Source organism: Phyllopteryx taeniolatus, chromosome 3 (genome assembly GCF_024500385.1).
Source record: "Phyllopteryx taeniolatus isolate TA_2022b chromosome 3, UOR_Ptae_1.2, whole genome shotgun sequence".
Taxonomy (NCBI): domain Eukaryota; kingdom Metazoa; phylum Chordata; class Actinopteri; order Syngnathiformes; family Syngnathidae; genus Phyllopteryx; species Phyllopteryx taeniolatus.
The window spans coordinates 11,413,164-11,432,716 of NC_084504.1; the positions used below are offsets into that span (position 1 = coordinate 11,413,164).

The 19,553-nt window shown below is 40.8% G+C and overlaps 2 protein-coding genes across 12 annotated transcripts in view; one reads left to right on the top strand and one right to left on the bottom strand.

Annotated features, from left to right (window-relative positions):
* The window catches only part of cep120 (centrosomal protein 120), a 64,302-nt gene that overhangs the window by 39,435 nt on the left and 5,314 nt on the right, over nt 1-19,553 (top strand). For 3 of the 11 annotated variants that reach the window (XM_061769036.1, XM_061769038.1, XM_061769037.1), the window contains 2 exons: nt 7,404-7,540; nt 8,141-15,981. In XM_061769036.1, the coding sequence (XP_061625020.1) occupies nt 7,404-7,540; nt 8,141-8,336 (333 nt within the window). In that variant the 3' untranslated portion in view covers nt 8,337-15,981. Of the gene's footprint in view, nt 1-7,403; nt 7,541-8,140; nt 15,986-19,553 lie in introns of those variants that run through there. The other 8 variants (XR_009787918.1, XR_009787919.1, XM_061769030.1 and 5 more) reach the window with 8 other exon arrangements.
* prdm6 (PR domain containing 6) overlaps nt 12,971-19,553 on the bottom strand; it is a 40,240-nt gene continuing 33,657 nt past the window's right edge. Inside the window, exons 9-10 of the mRNA XM_061769097.1 lie at nt 18,422-18,598; nt 12,971-13,109 (exon numbers count right to left, since the gene is read on the bottom strand). Of these exons, the coding sequence (XP_061625081.1) occupies nt 12,986-13,109; nt 18,422-18,598 (301 nt within the window). The 3' untranslated portion in view covers nt 12,971-12,985. The remainder of the gene's footprint in view (nt 13,110-18,421; nt 18,599-19,553) is intronic.

Consider the following 19,553-nt stretch of genomic DNA (forward strand, 5'->3'; position numbering starts at 1 on the left):
ATTGCATCACTTGTCCCAACTTCATTGGAATTGAGGTTTGTACATGTATTTAAGTCATCTGGCATAGAGAAAACTTCATTTTTGTAAGTTTGGTTTCAAACCATCGTGTCATCAAACCATCCATCCATTTTCAACACCGCTTATCCTGGTTAGGGTCACGGGACGCTGGAGCCTATCCCAGCTGACTTCGGGCGAAAGGCGGACTACACCCTGAACTGGTCGCCAGTCAGTCGCAGGGCACATATAGACACGGACAACCATTCGCACTCACATTCACACCGTCACTGAGTGGGAACTGAACCCACGCTGCCCGCACCAAAGTCAGGCGAGTGTACCACTACACCATCAGTGACTCTCATCAAACCATAGTTAGCACAAAATACACAGAAAGTTCCCAAACCTGTCTTCTGGGATTGGTCACGTGACGTTCTGCATATAGCGACCTCATCCTCACAGGGCCAGACCACTGGCCCTCAATGACGTCAGTATTTTTATTGTGATTGGTTGGTCAAAGCAAAACTTGTTACAGCCAACCTTGTCTAGCAAAACACACCTGTTGCGATATTGCATCATTAATACGTTTAATAACCAGCATCTCTGGTGTGTAGGGATGTAACAATTCATTTAAACAATGGTTTGATTCCTATCACGATTCATGGTTGCGATTCGATTCAAGGACGATATTGGTTCATCTAGAACGATATGATTCAAAATGATTCAGTGGCGTTGCTAAGCAGGTGGATTAGGTTTTGATGCAAGCCTCGCTGAAGGCCCAGGCACCAAATGCATGGCCCGCCACTGGGTTTGACCTCAGCGTCCGAGAATGGGAATTAGTGGTGGGGAGCTGGTGGGAGATGAATGACTCGATGAGTTTTTGGAGCTTTTCTCTTGTTGGAGGACATGACCTCGTCTTGTCCTTGGCACCGCGTCTCGGGAACGTTTGTTATTCCAGCAATTAGCCCGAAGACGCTCGCTAATCCAGACGGCCAGCCGCTCCTCGGGGAGCAGCTTGTGTCAACACGCGTGCACGTGAAGCATGTTTTTCTCCGTGCGCTGATCCTGCCTATCTCCATTTTTCCCATCCACCGTCGGCTGGAACGGCGACAGCCTACAGAAGACATTTTTTTCCCACCGCCTGGTGACAAACCGGCTTCTGTCCCGCCTCTGTCCCTCCTATGTCTCCCATGTATACCACAAATTTCCTGCCACTTTCCCTTTAACATTCTCGCATCCGTCCATTGAAACTGTCCCCAACAGTGTCCCAACGTATCTCCCACTTTCTCTTCAATGTCTCTCCATTCCCGCTACAGTTGTACCTTGATATGAGTCACCCGGTTTACGAGTTTTTAAGATGCGAGCCGTCATTCAATCTTTTTTTAGCAAAACGTTTAGATCTGAGTGTGTATGGTATTAGTGAAATTAATTCAACTTACCTTCACAACAAGCAGCGGTTTGACTGATAGTGAACAAATCTTCAAAAAGAGGCTTTAATCTGTTTATAGCCACTTAAAGTTGAGGTTTACTGTCAAACTAAACATAAAACAAAAAAAATTACTCGATGTTTATTTGAACAGGAAAAGCCAAACGGACTCAAAACTCTTGACAACATCCGTCCATATATCCGGGACAGTGAGAAAGTTGGAGTAAGCATGTCATTAACAGTATTTATTAAAGTAATTAAATTGCAAAATAAAGTAATTTAATTACAGTAAGTTAGCACCCATTATTTTTGTCATGTTGTAATGTTGCTTTGAACTAAACTTATGTCAGTGGCCAATCCTTGAATGCCCCCTAGAGGTCATTAATGTTTTCACTTTTGTCTAAAATGCTAGAAAATAATTTTGAGCTGGGATGGGCTCCAGCGCACCCGCAACCTTAGTGAGGATAAGCTGTACAGAAAATGGATGGATGGATGGATGGATACAGTATACAGTACACAAGTATATACAATAAATGAAAAAGTCATGTAAATGGACACATTGCTCCATCTTGTGATCGGATCATTTTTTTAAAGTTGCTGATCGGTGATCGGCCCCAAAAATCCTGATCGTGTAAAGCCTTATATATATGTATAGATAGATAGGAGGGAAGAGAATTGAGATCGACCCTCTCGACCTGTCACGGTCCAGCTAAGCAAAATTGGTTACGTCATCAAACTCACTCGCCCTTTTTTTAAACAGAAATTGCGTCTTTAGACTCACTTTTCCTTCGCTCCCGTCGCAGTACTCACCCCCACCTGCCCCCTAAAGGTGTACACTTATAATCACAGATATTAAAATACTAATAATTAAAACCAAAAAAATTATAAAAAGTCCTGCAGTGATCTAGTGTCCTCCAGTACGGCACTGATCTTGAGATATCAAATGGATAATTGAAAAGAAAAAAATATCTGGGATAATAGTTGTGTTTTCCTCTTTTTAAAAGGTTAAAGATTACATTTTGAAATAAAATGATCTAAATTCACCCTTTTTTCTCTGGGTCATTTTTTTTAATAGGCAAAAAAAATAATAATAATAATCAATATCGACTGATATGAAATACTTAGATTGTGATATATTTTCAGCCATATCGCCCAGCCGTGTGCGTATTTAACTTTTGTCCGTAGACACCAGCCATAAAGAAAACAAAATCTTCGGATGTTCGGCTTCAATCAAGCAAGTCATAAATCCTAGTTATGCTCGTTAGCATAGCATACACGGGGAGACAGCTATCCGGTTTTCCGCATTGGTCACGTGATGCTCCGCATATAGCGAACGAAACTTGCATCAATGTCACAGCGTTAAAACCCTTTAAGTGGAGCAACACATTTATACTAGGAGTGCTCCGATCAGGGTTATTTTTTGCTGCCAATTCGGATACCGATCATCCCGAGTGAGATCTGCCTAACACTGCTGATACCGTTCATATTGATTATTTGTAAATTCTTCAATTTATTTTTTAAGTGCTATTGGCTATAAGATGTGAAGTTTGCTTCGCGCGCCTGCGAAGTGTGAAGGGGGGAGGGGACGCTACACTAGGGCTGGGCGATTATGGAAAAAATAATCACAATTATTTTGATTGATACTGAAATCATGATTAATAAACATGATTATTCATTTATTTCAAAACTTTGTATTTATTGAACTACCAAAACTCAATTCAAAATACAACCATAAAATAAATTGGTACCAAGTAAAATAATCCATCGATCCATTTTCCATCCTGCTTAACCTCACTAGGGTCGCGAGCGTGCTGGAGCCTATCCCCGCTAACTCTGGGCGAGAGGCGGGGTACACCCTGAACTGGTCGCCAGCCAATCGCAGGGCACATATAGACAAGCAACCATTCGAACACACATTCCCACCTATGGGCAATTTAGTCTTCAATTCACCTACCATGCATGTTTTGGGGATGTGGGAAGACACCAGAGTACCTGGAGAAAACCCACGCAGGCACGGGGAGAACATGCAAACTCCACACAGGCGAGGCCGGGATTTGAACCCCAGTCCTCAGAACTGTGAGGCAGATCTGCTAACCATGCCGCCCAAGTAAAATAATAACATCTTAAAATAATATAAATAAAAAATGAAAGAAAATTAAATGATCATGGCTAAAAACGTGCCAATGCTTTTAGCCATGACTGTATTTTCTATTATATTTATCTAAAGAAATCCTCTCATTAATCTGGCCTCTAGCAAATATATATAATTTTGATAATTCTATTTGACCTAAAACAGGAAAACTTTAGTCTGATTTCATGTCGCAGTCGGGAATTTCAAAAGCCTTGAGTTTTTATCCAGTCAATGACTGTTCCTGCTTTGTGTGGCTTGCCCTCTTAGGGGCAGTGTGGTGTGGTGCATGCATTGAGCTACTTGTTTACTGCAAGCTAAAAAAGAGTAGAAGAACAAAGTCGCTAATTAACTTGAATAAACTCGTTTTTCGCAGATTAGGGGGAGGCTGGAACTGATTAAAACTAATTCGCTGCCATTGACGGAATTAGAATCCAAATATCCATGCTAACTGGAAGGGCTGGCAGTGAATGTTAATGACAATTCCATTCATTTCATTGGCGAAAGATGATTTGAAATATGAGTTTTGTGTTATGAGCATGATCACAGAATGGAATAAACTCTCATCTCAAGGCACCACTGGTCTTTCCCTTCAATGTCTCGCCACAGCTTTGCACCTCATTTCCAGTACATTCTCACAATGTTACTTCTTTTCCTCTGCATTTTTGCTCATCTCCATCATCTGTCCTTACACTTTTTTTTTTTTGCACCCTCCGATGTGCCGCAGGATTTCTCACCTTTTTCCGCCCATAGCATTCCTGCCTTTATCCCACATCCCTGTGTGCCACAAAATTTGTTTGGTAAAGAAAAGTCTGACTATTGAAACCCACTTAAAGTGTGAGGTCAGACTTATGAGGCTTTGATTGCTTTATTAAAACGTTCACTTTGAATTTACGGCGCACGTCGGCATTAAAGGAGGGCAGAGCTTTTTTGTTTTTGCTTCGTGATTAACGAGTGGCTCGCCGAACGCCGAGCGAGTAGGACGACAGAAATACGACTTACAGACGCTTGTTTTTTCTCTTTCTCTCCCGACTTGTCGGCCGCCGTGAGAATTCCTCAGTTCCTGCTGCATTTTTCTCACGGTTTCCTGAAAAAAAAAAAAGTGTATAGTGAAATTCACGTTTATGGTGGGGGATACGTTCCAGACTCACTCGCAATGGATGAAAAGCTGCAATGTAGAGAAACCATATTAAAAAAATAAGTGAATCACACACAATCTATACTTATTAAAAGACCCATTTTAAGTATTGCGTCGTGCCTTTTCTCACTTTCTCGCTGAGACTCATCACTTTGAGGGATAGCTCAAACAGTTCTAAATTCTCAAATTAAAAGCAAAATGCGCTTTTTTCAAGCTGTTTTTGTTACTCCCAGTTGAACTTTACTGGAAAACTGACACATAAAACAAAAGAGAATCAAACTGTATATTTCAGCACCAAAATATTGAATTAAACCATATACTTAGCTGAAGCTAACATATAATGCTCAACGCAGTCAGGCTGATGGAAGTTAGCATAGGCTTGCTTTGGCAGGCAATGACTTTTTTTTTTTTGGAGTGGCGGCTGGCTCCTTCGTTGGGCACTGTTGGTGGCTGAGGCCCCCATGCTCTCCGGGGAAGGTGGGGGCGATGGCGGCAGTGGGGCTCGCTGGGTGTATGGGACGTTGTGTTAAACATAAATAAAAACAGAATACAATGATTTGCAAATCATGTTCAACCTATATTTAAATGAATACACTACAAAGACAAGATATTCAATATTCAAACTGATAAACTTGATTGTTTTTAGCAAATAATCATTCACTTAGAATTTTATGGCTTCAACAGGTTCCAAAAAAGCTGGGACAGGTGGCAAAAAAGACTGAGAAAGTTGAGGAATGCTTATCAAGCACCTGTTTGGAACATCCCACAGGTGAACAGGCTAATTGGAAACAGGTGGGTGCCATGATTGGCTATAAAAGGAGCTTCCCTGAATTGCTCAGTCATTCACAAGCAAAGATGGGGCGAGGTTCACCTCTTTGTGAACAAGTGCGTGAGAAAATAGTCGAACAGTTTAAGGACAATGTTCCTCAACGTACAATTGCAAGGAATTTAGGGATTTCATCCTCTACGGTCCATAATATCATCAAAAGGTTCAGAGAATCTGGAGAAATCACTGCATGTAAGCGGCAAGGCCGAAAACCAACATGACCTCCGATCCCTCAGGCGGCACTGCATCAAAAACCGACATCAATGTGTAAAGGATATCACCACATTGGCTCAGGAACACTTCAGAAAACCAATGTCAGTGAATACAGTTCGGCGATACATCTGTAAGTGCAACTTGAAACTCTACTATGCAAAGCAAAAGCCATTTATCAACAACATCCAGAGACGCCGCCGGCTTCTCTGAGCTTGAGCTCATCTTAGATGGACTGATGCAAAGTGGAAAAGTGTTCTGTGGTCCGACGAGTCCAATTGTTTTTGGAAATTGTGGACGTCGTGTCCTCTGGGGCAAAAAGGAAAAGAACCATCCGGACTGTTATAGACGCAAAGTTCAAAAGCCAGCATCTGTGACGGTATGGGGCTGTGTTAGTGCCAATGGCATGGGTAACCTACACATCTGTGAAGGCACCATTAATGCTGAAAGGTACATACAGGTTTTGGAGAAACATATGCTGCCATCCAAGCAAGGTCTTTTTGATGGACGCCCCTGCTTATTTCAGCAAGACAATGCCAAACCACATTCTGTACGTGTTACAACAGCGTGGCTTCATAGTAAAAGAGTGCGGGTACTCGACTGGCCTGGCTGCAGTCCAGACCTGTCTCCCATTGAAAATGTGTGGCGCATTATGAAGCGTAAAATACGACAACGGAGACCCCGGACTGTTGTACAGCTGAAGCTGTACATCAAGCAAGAATGGGAAAGAATTCCACCTACAAAGCTTCAACAATTAGTGTCCTCAGTTCCCAAACGTTTATTGAATGTTGTTAAAAGTAAAAGGTGATGTAACACAGTAGTAAACATGACCCTGTCCCAGCTTTTTTGGAACATGTTACAGCCATACAATTCTAAGTTAATGTTTATTTGCTAAAAACAATAAAGTTTATCAGTTTGAACATTAAATATCTTGTCTTTGTAGTGTATTCAATTAAATATAGGTTGAGCATGATTTGCAAATTATTGTATTCTGTTTTTATTTATGTTTAACACAATGTTCCAACTTCATTGGAATTGGGGTTGTAGTATTGTGATGCCTCGCTGTCAAAAATGACACGATTCCACATATTCTTAGTATTGGTACTTCCGCGTAGAGGCTGACATTTTTTCCGGGATTCCTACCAGGTCCCGTTGGAGCGAATCTTACTATTAGTCACGTGAAAATAAGTCCTCAGGAGCTGGCGGGCTTGGAAACCATAACGGTAGGTTTCCACTCCCATCGATTCTCGTAAAAAAAAAATGGGGAGGGATTCTGTAAAATTTTGGCTGGGGATTGGGAGGGAATGGGATCAATCTCTGTGGCAGTGGGAGGGAGCGTAAGTCAAAATCCACTCCCTTGTCAGCCTCTATTTCTGCGCAGTTTGGCAAACTATAAGCTAAGTGTCTTTTATTTAAGCAGTGTTTTTTAGTCTCCTGTAAAATATGGACAAGATTTGTGTGTGGAAACTATAGCGCACTTTATATTCATCCTTCAGGGCCCCAGAAACAGTACGGCAAGCACGCAGGGACAACACCTCAAACAACTATGGAAGACACATAAAACAAAGAGAATTAAACATTGTAATCTCATACCGGAGCAAATTCGTCATTTGATTGGACGATATGTTACTGATGAGTCCATGAACCCCTCACTGTTGTCGCGTGCGTGTTGCATGACCAGGAGAATGCCATGATGCTTCTGAAGAAGCAGCAGGCGGAGATGGACGCCATGAGACTGCGCTCCGCGGCCACCGAGGAAAAGGAGGCGGTCCGACAAGAGCGACAGGAACTGGGAGACATCATGAATCAACTCAACAGGTGACCACCTCAAAATCAGCCCCAATGTGCTAATGTCTCCTCAAGACAGCATTCCCACAACTTTACGCTTTGGTCGTACTGCATTCCCGCCTCTGCACATCCAATGTCTCCCCAGTATTCCCAACTGCATTCCTGCCTCTGACCATCCAAGGTCTCCTCAATATTCCATGCCTTTCTGCATTTCTAAATATTTGCACAACTTTCCTGCCTCACTCCAATTTCTCCCGGCTTGGTCCTATTACAGTCGTCCCTCTCTCCCTCCAATGTCTCTAGAATATTCTTTTTCTCCTCACGCCATCCAATTAGTCCCCAATATTCCGCGCAATTTCCCACCTTGGGCCTACTACATTCCCTTCTCTCTTCATCAAATGTCTTTTTTTCCCCTATAACTTTCTTAACACTTTCCCTTCCATCGCTCATTACTTTCAAACTTTACGACTTTCATTACTCTGTACTGTACCACAACCTACCTCCCATTTCCTTCCTACGTCTCCCCAATATTCCACAACTTTCCTGCCTCTTCCCCACAAACATTCCTGCTTGGATCCCACATCATTCCCACAATATCTTTCATAATTGTTAACTATTTCTCCCTACAAGGTTGAAGCAGCAGGGGGATATAGGCCCGGCGACCTCAGCCCCGGCCCCCAGTTTGAACCATAACACCGAGGAGCACCTGAGCCGCCTTTTGGAGGAGCGTGACACGCTTCTCCGGACTGGCGTCTATGGACACGATGACCGCATCATCGCCGAGCTCAACCGGCAGATCGGCGACGCCATGGCTGGCGCCAGCTGACGGCCAGTCGATGCACAGGCAGGTTAGATCAGAGCAGGAAATGTGTTGCACTCAGGGAAGTGCTAGCCACCTTATGCTAGGCTAGGTTAATCCTGACAGCTTTTTAACTTGAAAGTACCATGTTAATAATCACAAGGTCTTTCATTTATTTATACGGGTTTTGGTGTCACGTGACAGAAGGCGCTACGGCCTTGCCAAAGACATTTTCTAGTAAAACCTAACTTTCCGTTCTTGATTTTCAGAATTTAATTATCAATAAATGGGACGATGTTTGCATACAAGGAGGTATGTGTCTGGCCTCCCATCTGAAATTAAACAACCAAGTCAATTTTCTATCTGAATATTTATGAAAATGCGTCCAATTGTGACATCGTAATTTGGCTAATTTACATAATCACGCCCTTCACCGAGTTTCTTCACCCATTACTCGGCAGCTAGACTGGGTGAAGAACCACCATTTCCAAGCGACTACATGGAAGCACCATCAAGCCAAAGCCAAAAGGTAAGCTGAGCTGCACTGTGCGTTACCAGCATAAGCTTCTGATAAGCGGCACATACTCAAATGTTCGAATAAGTTGTCGACGTGGTGGCGCAGAGGGGTATTTGTGGCCGCTGCATGCACGACAATAATTGACAAAGTGTAAATTGGGCAGCTTGGTGATGAAGTGCTGCGCCTCCAGCAGAGAAAATACAATCAAATATTAAATGACCTTTGCTTTACAAGCTGTCACTAAGTATTAGCAGGTGGCTACGTTGGCAACACTGAATAGCCCTCGCTTCGTAGCTTCGACCCCGGTCATCATGGTTCCGAAAGCCATACACTGCATTTCCATGAGACAGAACCGCCCCACTAAATCGGAGTGATTTCAGGTACAGTGGTTGTCAAATGTGCTGTCGTTCTGTATCCTTTGTGCATTTTCACACAGCAACGTCAGAAAGCTTGTATTAGCACACAAAAAGAAAGGATTAACATTTGTGAGTTGACAAAATGGACTCTTATTTGGACTTTGTTTTCTTCAGGTCTCACTTTTTTATTTTTAAAATCATGCAAACATGAGTGAGACAAAAAGCATCAGCATTTGTTTGACGTTCGTTTTTTCTTACACAAAGTCATCTTTGTCAGCAAATAGCAGCCACTTCCTGTTCAGTTCAACACATTTAAGCGGGGTATACGCGTACACTTTTTTGTTTGCTGTCTTTGACGGCAAGGGAGGGAAAATGCTCAAAATGGGCTTGATTTTCGGCTTGCTTGTTAACCCATTTAAACATTATGTCACCCCACACCACGGTAATTGCTCAGGATCATTTTTTGAGAAACACGATAATTGGTCGGGGAGTCTTACCTAAAATTGGTCCGATTATCAGTATGTTTGTACCACCTTTACTATTTCCGATCAGATTGGCGAGTAAAAATCACTCTTAACACACCTCCCTAACCCTATCTTTCGAGACGTGCGATAATCGGGTCTTTGCCAACTTTGATCGAAATGGGGTAATCTGACTCAAAATCGCTCCTTTTATCTGTACATGTGTACCCTGCTTCCGCCTTAGAGTTCAAACTTTATTGTTCATTCAATGAGTTCGGCTCTGAAACAGGAAGTGATTGGCTGATTGATAAAAATAAAAAACTAAACCTAAACAAACATGAAAGTGTCCGTGATGTCAAAGTGACACAATGGTCCAAAACTTTGGTGTGTCGAGTGTGCATTTGCTTCTTTGGGGTAAAAAAAAAAATATATAAACACACGAAAAAAAACATTGATGACGAGCGTCTTTGGTCACGTGAAAATGCAAAAAAAGTTAAATAACATAAGTCAAAGTGCCGCCAAGATAAATATTCTTTTTATTTCTTTGTCCATGACGTCAGTGACGTGTTTATTTTGGTCTCCGCCTCCCTTTTTTCATGTTGTTTTTCTTTTCTTTGTCTGCAAAATATCCAAGATAAAGTCCAACAATCTTTGGTTTGCTGTGAGGTGTCAAACCTTCTGTCGTCTGGTTGAGGGGAAAAGTATGAAACAAGTCATAGCTGCAGTGAACCTCCTTGCCACAAGAGGGATCCTCTTTTAAGATGTCTTCTCCTTCAGGTTGCTCCCCTCGAGACCTCAGAACCTCATGAGAACTTTGGTAAAACGTCAGTGGAATGTTAGTACATCTGTAGAACTTCAATGGAACATTAGTAGAACCAACTTTTTTGTAGCTCATCAGGACATTTGTAGAAGGTCAGGAATTATATTGTAGCACTTTGGAAGAATTTTGGTAGAACTTGTGGAACTTTTTATAGAACTTTGGTAGAACTTGCAGCTTTGGAAGGACTGCAGTGAACCTTTGGAAGAACATTGGAACTTAAGTAGAAATTAGGGAAACCTTTGGTAAAACATCAGGAGAATTTTGGGAGAATTTTTGTAAAACATTGGAAAAGGTTTGGTAGAACATCAGTGAACTTAAGTAGAACTTTGTTAAAAGACCAGTTAAATTTTAACATTTTAGAAGAACTTTGGTAGAACATTAGCAAACTTCAGGAGAACTCATCAGTTGAGTTTCAGGGAAAATTACGTATAACATTAGTAGGACTTTTGCGGAGCTTTGGTAAAATATCCGTTGAATTTCGGGAGAATTTTAGTAGAACTTGGGAAGATGTTCAGTAGCTCAGTAGAACTTTGATAGAACTTGGGTTGATCTTTGGTATAACAACTTTTTGTTGTTGTTGTTTTTTTTTTGTTTTTTTTTCCTATGTTAGGTCAAGTAGAAAGGAAGCTCTGTATCCCTTTTATGCCGGAACAGTTTTACTGTCACTGTGGACTTTTTAAGCTGCCACTGTGGTTTATTTGTATTCTGATGGCTATTTATTGAGAATTACAGTCCATCCATCCACCCATTTTCCGAGCCCGTTATCCTCACAAGGGTTGCGGGAGTGCTGGAGGCTCTCCCAGCTGTCATCGGGCAGGAGGCGGGGTACACCCTGAACTGGTTGCCAGCCAATCGTAGGAGAATTACAGTCGTTCAGAACAAAGTTTTTAAAGGGGAGTGACAGAAAAACAAACAAAGGAGAGACAGTAAAAAGGTAACTAAATAATATAAGAAAAGAAGACAAAAGACAAAGCACTAGCTGTAAACAAGATGAGGAAAGTAAAGCATTACTTGTACAATGACACATGGGATTCGAGTGTTGTATGGGTCTGTTGTGTGTGGGAGGTGGTATCATTCCGATAGAACTTTGGTGTAACCATAGTAAAACTTAGGTAGACTTTGGTAAAACATCAGTGAAATTTTGGGAGAATTTTTGTAGAACTTTGGAAGAAGTTCAGTAGCTCAGTGGAACTTTGATAGCACTTGGGTTGATCTTTGGTATAACAAGTATCATTCCGATAGAACTTTGGTGAAACCTTAGTAGAACTTAGGTAGACTTTGGTAAAACATTGGTTGAATTTTTGGAGAAATTTGGTATAACATTGGTAGGACTTAAGTGGAACATTGGTAAAACAGCAGTTGAATTTCGGGAGAATTTTTGTTCAGTAGATCAGTAGACCTTTGGTATAACCAGTGGTATTTTGATACAATTTCAGAAGAACTTTGGTAGAACTAAGTTGGACTTTATTAAAACATTGGTTAAATTTTTTAAGAAATTTTGTAGAACCATCAGAGGAACTTTAGTATAACATTGGTAGAACTTAATTAAAACTTTTGTACAACATTGGTAGAACTTTGGTGGCGATTTGGAAGCGATTTTGTGGTACTTTAGTAGAACTTGGGTTGAACTTTAGTAAAACATCAGTTGAACTCTGGAGAAATTTTTTAAAACTTCGGAAGAACTTCATTAGAAGATCATTGGAACTTCAGTGAAACTGTTAGACCTTTGATATAACCAGTAGAATTCTGGCACAATTTTGAAAGAACTTTGGCAGAATGAGTTTTTTAACTTTGGAGGAAGTTTGGTAGAACACCAGTGGAACTTTGGCATAACATTAGTAGAACATTGGTATAACACTGGTACAACTTAGGTAGAATTTTTTTCGAACACTATTAGAATTTGTGGAACCTCAGTAGAATTTTTGTACAACATTAGTAGAACTTCAGTGGAACTTTAGTAGATTTTTATAGGACTTTGGAAGCAGTGGAACTTAAATTAGTGGTAGTAATTTGGAAGAGCTTTGGTACATCATTGGTAGAACCTCGGTAGAGCATTAGGTAGAAAGTAATGTAAGTAAGGTAGGAATTTGGTTGAATGATGGTAGAACTTTGGTATCGCTTTGGTACAACATTAGCAGAATGTTGGTCGAACTTTGGTAGTGGTTTTGTATACCTTTGGTAAAACCCTGGTAGAACGTTGGTAGAAATGTGTTAGAATATTGGAAGAACTTCAGAAGAGCTTTGGATAAACTGGTAGCACTTCAGTAGAACATCGGTTGAACCCTGGTGGAACGTTGGTTGAAATTCAGCTTTGGAAGAACTGGTGCAGAACTTTGGTAGTAGTTTGCTGTAAGTCAGTTCCATGAGTGGTAAACGAATTTTGTCTCGTTGGATGTGAGCAGCGGTAGAAAAGCCAGGAAGGACTATGGAGGCCAAAGGGAGAACATGAAGAAAGCACGTTTGTGGTTCATCCGCCATGTTGGGAGCATGGTGGTGGGGTTCGGGTTCTGTTATGTTGTGTTCTAGTCCACCTCTATAGACTCCCCTCCCGCTGATCCTTCGCTGTTGGGTTTACATTCGTTCGGTAATCTCTGGTGACGGCTCAGCTGTGTGGCCTGAGTGAAACTGCGATCGCAACGCTCGCACCTAAACAAAAAAAAATAAAAAATCAAAACAAAAAAACAAGAGGACCGTTAGTTACCGAAATTGTTAAACACAAGCACTAAAACACTAACCCTTGTTTAAAACCCCAAACCAGGAGTCAAACCCTTATTAAAATCCCTAACAGAGGCTTGAAATCCTGACTCTGGCTTGAAACCCTAACCCAAATTTGAATTTCCGGAGAAATTTGGTAACCGTATTTTGAAATCCTAACCCCTTTTCAACACATGAAACTGATTGAAAAACAACGTGCCATTCAAGCTAGGATCTCCACTGCACACATGCGCTGTTTTTTGTTTTTGTTTGTTTTTGCTGAGCGCTGACTGACTTTTTGAACTTTTAAGTCGTGATGACTAGCTTAGTTCAACTGCCGATTGTTGTGGCAGCTTCGGGATATACCTGGCTGTGTGTCCCCTCAGAAATGTCTTTTTAGGTCGCACAGTACCACCACGAACGTAGACGTGGACCGCGAGGACTCGAGAAGAAGCATTAGTTTGCTGAGTTACAGCCCAAGGAAATTGCCGAGATGTACCAACCTTTGCCGTACTGTAGGCATGTTTACAATCTGCGGCGTATCGCTCACCTTTTCCAACGGCTATCCGGTTGCATCGGTTTGTCGTTCCAACCCTACTTGAAACCCTACTTTGAAAACAACACTCTAGTTTAACACACTTAAGGCTAACTTGACACCCTACTTTAAAACCTAAACCCCTACTTTGAAATCCTAACCCTTGTTCAATACACTAAAAGCCTATCTTGGAACCCTAATTTGAAACCCCTTACCCTGGCTTGAAAACCTAATTCGATTACCTAACCCTTGTTTAAAACCGTGATTTCAAATCCTGTCCTTTGTTTGAACCCTGACCCTGACTGAAATTCTATTTTGAAGCACCAACTTTGTTTGAAACCCAAATAGGAAACACCAACTCCTAATTTGAAACCCTAAACCTGGCTTGAAACCCCAAACCCTCTCTTGAAACCTTACTTTGAAATCCTAACCGTTGTTAAACACACTTCGCTGAGCATAAAACCCTAATTTAAAACTCTAACCCAGACTTGAAATCCTAATTTGAAACACCCTTTGTTTAAAACATGAACCCACATTTAAAACCCTGACCCTAGATTAAAAAGCCAAAGCCAGACTTGAAACCTTTCTCTGAAATCTTAACCCTGGCTTGAGACCCTAATTTCAAAACCTTACCCTTTTTTTAAATCCCTAACCCAGGCTTAAAACGCTCATAATAAAAAAGAAATGTTGTAATAAGTGTTCTCGTCTTCAGTTCCCTATGTAACGTGTTGCATATGGTTACGTATCATACGTGCTTTTCTTCCAGTGTGTACAGTACAATTATCACGAAATTAAATTACCGGTAGTGTATCATGATGATATTGCAATGATGTCGTATTGTAACTATGGAATTCACACCCCTGAAATACACGTGCGTGCGCGCGCGCACACACACGCGCGTATGTGATGAGTGTGTTGTCAAGGGTAATACAAATTGACAGTACAAAGTGTGTGTGAGGTCAACGGAGCAGTCAGCTGGAATGCTGCTGTGATCTTCTCACTCACACACACACAAACACACTCATCAATAATCTATCAAGCCAGCTGCTGAAGGGAATTCCCATCTCTCTCTCACACACACACGCACACACACAGTGTTACACCCAAATGGAAGCCTTTTAATTCTGACGGGTGTGTGTTATTGATTCGTGAAACAAGTCATATGTTAGATGGATGGAAAGGTTTTGATTTTACACCGACTAATAAAAATAACGTAACTTGGCGCAAAAGAAAACATCATGATAAAATAACACGTAATAAAATATGTGATAAATAATGACTTAATGAAGACTGTTATCAACATTGGGAAAGAAACTTGCCTCTTATTTCTTTTATTTTTATTTGATGTTGTTCCTTCAATTTTATTTATTTTATTTGTGTATTTTGTTACTATAACGTGTTTATTTTGTATTGAATTTGGTCATACTTTTAAATATTCTATTGATTTAATTTATTCTATTTAATGTATTTATTTTGATTATATCCATTTATTTTTGGGTATTTGTTAACTGTAGTTGCTCATTTTGTTTTATTTTCTTGATTGAATATATTATATTTCATGTATGTATTAAACTTATTGTAATAATTTTTTAATGTTTATCATTTCTTTAAAATGTTTATGTATAATTATTTCCTTTTTATTTTGTAGTCATCAATTAAATTTGTTTATCAATTTAATTTATTGGCTTCGTTATACTGATTCACGTATTCAAATATTTTATTCTACCCATTCCATTTTTTAGCTGGGATAGGCTCCAGCACACCCGCGACCCGAGTGAGGATAAGCGAAACGAATGAATTTAATATCCATCCATCTCTGCGATTGGCTGGCAACCAGTTCAGGGTCTACTTGATCCATGCATCCATTTTCTGTACCGCTTATCCTCACTGGGTTCGCAAGCATTGCTGGAGCCTAACCCTGCTATCTTCGGGCGAGAGGCGGGGTACATCATGAACTGGTCGCCAGCCAATCACAGGGCACATATAAACAAACAACCATTCACACCTACGGGCAATTTAGAGTTTTTAATCAACCCACCACGCATGTTTTTGGGATGTGGGAGGAAACTGGAGTTCCCGCAGAAAACCCGCACAGACACAGGGAGAACATGCAAACTCCACACAAGCGGGGCCGGGGATTGAACCCCCGTCCTCAGAGCTGTGAGGCAGACGCTCTAACCAGTCCTACCGTGCCGTCCCCAGAATTGTGAGGCAGATGTGCTAACCAGTTGCACACCGTGGCGCCTTGAATTTAATAAATTTATGTAATTTCATTCTATTTCATTTCAGAGATTTACATTATTTTATTCATTCATTCATCTTATATATTTAATTAATAGCATTCAATGCATAAAATTTTACTCATTGAGTCTTTTTTGTATTTTTTTATTTGATCAATTTAGTTTATTCTACTTTTTAGGTTTTTAGTTATTTTTGCATTTTTAAAATGTTTGAATACATTTTATCTACTTCAATTTTACTATTACATGTATTTCTTTTACACCGTTATATTTTTGTTTTTACTTCAATTTATTTTATCAATGTAATTAATTCTATTAAATGGATTTATTTCATTTCTTTATTTTAGTATTTAAATATGTCTATGTATTTTTTTATCCATTTAATTTGTGCTATATAATACATTTATTTAACTATTATATGGACGGCTTGGCCGATTAATTGGCTTTAATCGGCCGATATGAGCCCGCTTCACATCGGCAGAAATCAGCTGATTTTTTGGGGGGCAGATTTCTCCCCCCCCCCCCCCCCCCAAATATATTTTTTAAACATTAACACATTAGACCAAAATAATGACATTCAGACAAACTCCCCCCCCCACCCCCCCAAAAAAAAAAATGCCGATTTTTGCCGATTTTTCTCTCTGGAAATACTAAAGGACAAAGTATTGTAAAACAGTCAAATGTTCTGCCTGTGATTCATATCTTTATTGTTGTAAGCGTTAAGCAACCAAAAATGTTTTTATTTTATTCATCATATTTGTTTTAAATGAATCAGCCGATGAATTGTTTATCGTAATTTTATTCTGCAAATATCGGAATTGGCCTAAAAAAATCCATATTGGTTGGGCCCTGATTGTTTTATTTGTTTGTATTTAATGTATTTGATAGAGTTAATTCCATTTAATGTATTTTACTTGTTTTAGAAATTTTCTCATTTATTTTGAGAAATTAGTTTTTTTTTTTTTATTATTTCATTGGATTGGGTAGAGCACGAGGACCTCGGCGTGCTCGTTGTTCCGAATGATCGCCATCAAAGTCGTTGTCATGTCCACTCAAAGACACGATGACATGACAACGCTTTCATCGGCCGGATCTCTCACACACACACACACGCTGGTTGTTAATGGCACGAAGCTTGATGTGACCTCAACACCGTCCTCCCTAATTGCGTCCGAGCTGCCGCCGAATGGGATCCATGAGCGACGACGCTAACGGGACCCATTAACACGCTGCTACCTTCAATTTGACGTGACGAGCGTGCGGCGGCTACTAACGAGCACCCGGGACAAAAAGATCGCTGACCACGTCGATCGCGTATCCACGTCAGATAGGTTTGGGCTTTTAAATTAGGGGGTCCAGGCTGGGCTAGGGTTTTAAACAAGGCTTTCAAGTTTGTGTGAGAGTTGCCAATGAGGGTTCGAAAGCTAGGGTTCGTGTTTCAAAATGGGCTCAATTTCAGGGTTAGGAGTTCAAGCCAGTGATAGGGTTTTAAAGGTTTTTAAAGCAGGGATAGTGATTGAAGCTTAGATTTGGGTTAAATTAGGGTTTTAAAACGGGGTTATGGTTCTGAGTCATGGTTTGGAGTACGGTCTCAGGTCAGAGTTATGATTTCAAATTACTTTTAAACCAGGGTTACGGTTTCAAATCACGGTTTGAAGCCAGAGTTAGAGCTTCAAATTAGGGTTTCAAAGTAGGGTTTGAAGTTAAGGTTAGTGTTGCATGTCAGTTTCAAACTTTTTTTTTTTTTTTCCCCTCAAGCGTTAAGGTTTCAAACCAAGGTTAGGGATTCAAGCATAGGTTTAGTTTTCATGTTAGGGTTAGCGTTTCAAATTTGTGTTTTAAGACAGGGATACTCAAGTTAGGGTTTGAAGCTCGGATGTTATGGTTTGAGGTCTGGGTTAGGGTTTTAAACCAGGGTTATGGTTTGAAATTCGAGTTTGAAGCCAGGGTTAGGGTCTCAAAGTAGTGTTTCAAGCAGGGGTTCGGATTTCCAGTGTAGGTTTGGATTTGAAGTTAGGGTTTCAAGCAAGTCTACAGTTCCAAGTCAAGATTAGGGTTTCAAATTATGGTTTGAAGCTAGGGTTAGAGTTACAAAGTAGGGTTTCGTGTCAGTGTGAGGGTTTCAATGTAGGGCTTTAAAACAGGGTTCATGTTTCAAGATAGGGGTAGGGTTTTAAATGAGCACTAGGGTTTCAAATAAGGGTTTTAAATCAGGATGAGGGTTTCAATTTAGAGTTAGGGTTTCAAATGAGGATTTTAATTCAGGATTGCGGTTTAAAATTAGGGTTTTAATTTAGGATTAGGGTTTCAAGTGAGTTTTAAATCAGGATTAAGTTTTCAAAAAGGTTAACGGTCATCTATTTTGGAATAAGGCTTTAAGATAAGCACTGTGAATATTTTGTATGGAGAACCAAAGAGAGGAAGTCGCACAGTGCGTGAGTGCAGTGTGTGCATGCGTGTGCGTTGCGTGCGTACTCACGGTTACTTACTTGAAGGGCTTCTCGCCAGTGTGCGTGCGTATGTGGTTGTTGAGCGTGGTGGCGCCGGCAAATGCTCGGCCGCAGTAACCGCACTTGAAGGGCCGGTCGCTCGAGTGCGTCACCACGTGGTTGCGCAACTCCGACGGCTGCGAGAAGGACAGCGAGCAGTGGCCGCACTGGTACGGTCTTCAGCCGCGATGAGGGGAGACAAATGGAGAAGAAAAATGAGCATTGCAATTTTGGGGGAAGGCTTTAAATTAGGGTTCCGGTTTCCAACAAGGGCTTCAAAGTGTAAAGCTTTAAGTAAGGATTGGGCTTTCAAATATTGGTTAGGGTTTTAAACAAGTGTTCGGGTTTCAAGTCAGTGTTTGGATCTCTACTTAGGGTTTCAAATGATCTTTTCAAGCATGGGTTAGTGGTTTACACAAATGTTAGGCTTTCAAAGTAAGGTGTCAATTCAGGGTTACGATCGACTGTTAGGGTTTCCAGTCAGGGTTAGAGTTTCAAATAATTGTGTTTTAAAACAAGGGTTAGGGTTTCAAGCCTGTGTTAGCGTTTTAAAAAGTGTCAGGATTTCAAAATAAGGTTTCAAGCCTGAGTTAGGATTTCAAAGTAGGGTTTCAATTAAGTGTCGGGATCTCCGGTTATGGTTTTAGGGTTTGCAGTTTAAAACAAGGGTCTGGGTTTCTAATTAAGGGTTTAAGCCTCAGCTAGTGTTTTAAACAAGGTTTAGGGGTTTCAAGGGTTTCAGGGTTAGAAACTTCGGGTCTTTTGGATGGACTCCAAACACACAAGGGTCCTACAAAGGTTCATAGTTCTACCCAAGGATCCAGAATCTTTTAGTACTTTGTACTTGTAGTTCCTGGAACCAAAAGGTTCGGGTCTTCTTTTGGCCGCAATGAATTACCCTGGACCTAAATTTAGTCACTCATTTCTGCCGTCCAAACACGGTCTTCCAAAAGTTCCTAGTTCTACCTAAAGTTTCAGGATCTTGCAGATCACAGCAATTCTTCCAGGTCCTGAAATAGCGCAACAGCCCCAGACCATCGCACGACCACAACCATATTTTACTCTTGGTATGATGTTCTTTTTCTCCAATGTGGTGTTACTTTTACGCCTGTTGTAATGGGACACACACCTT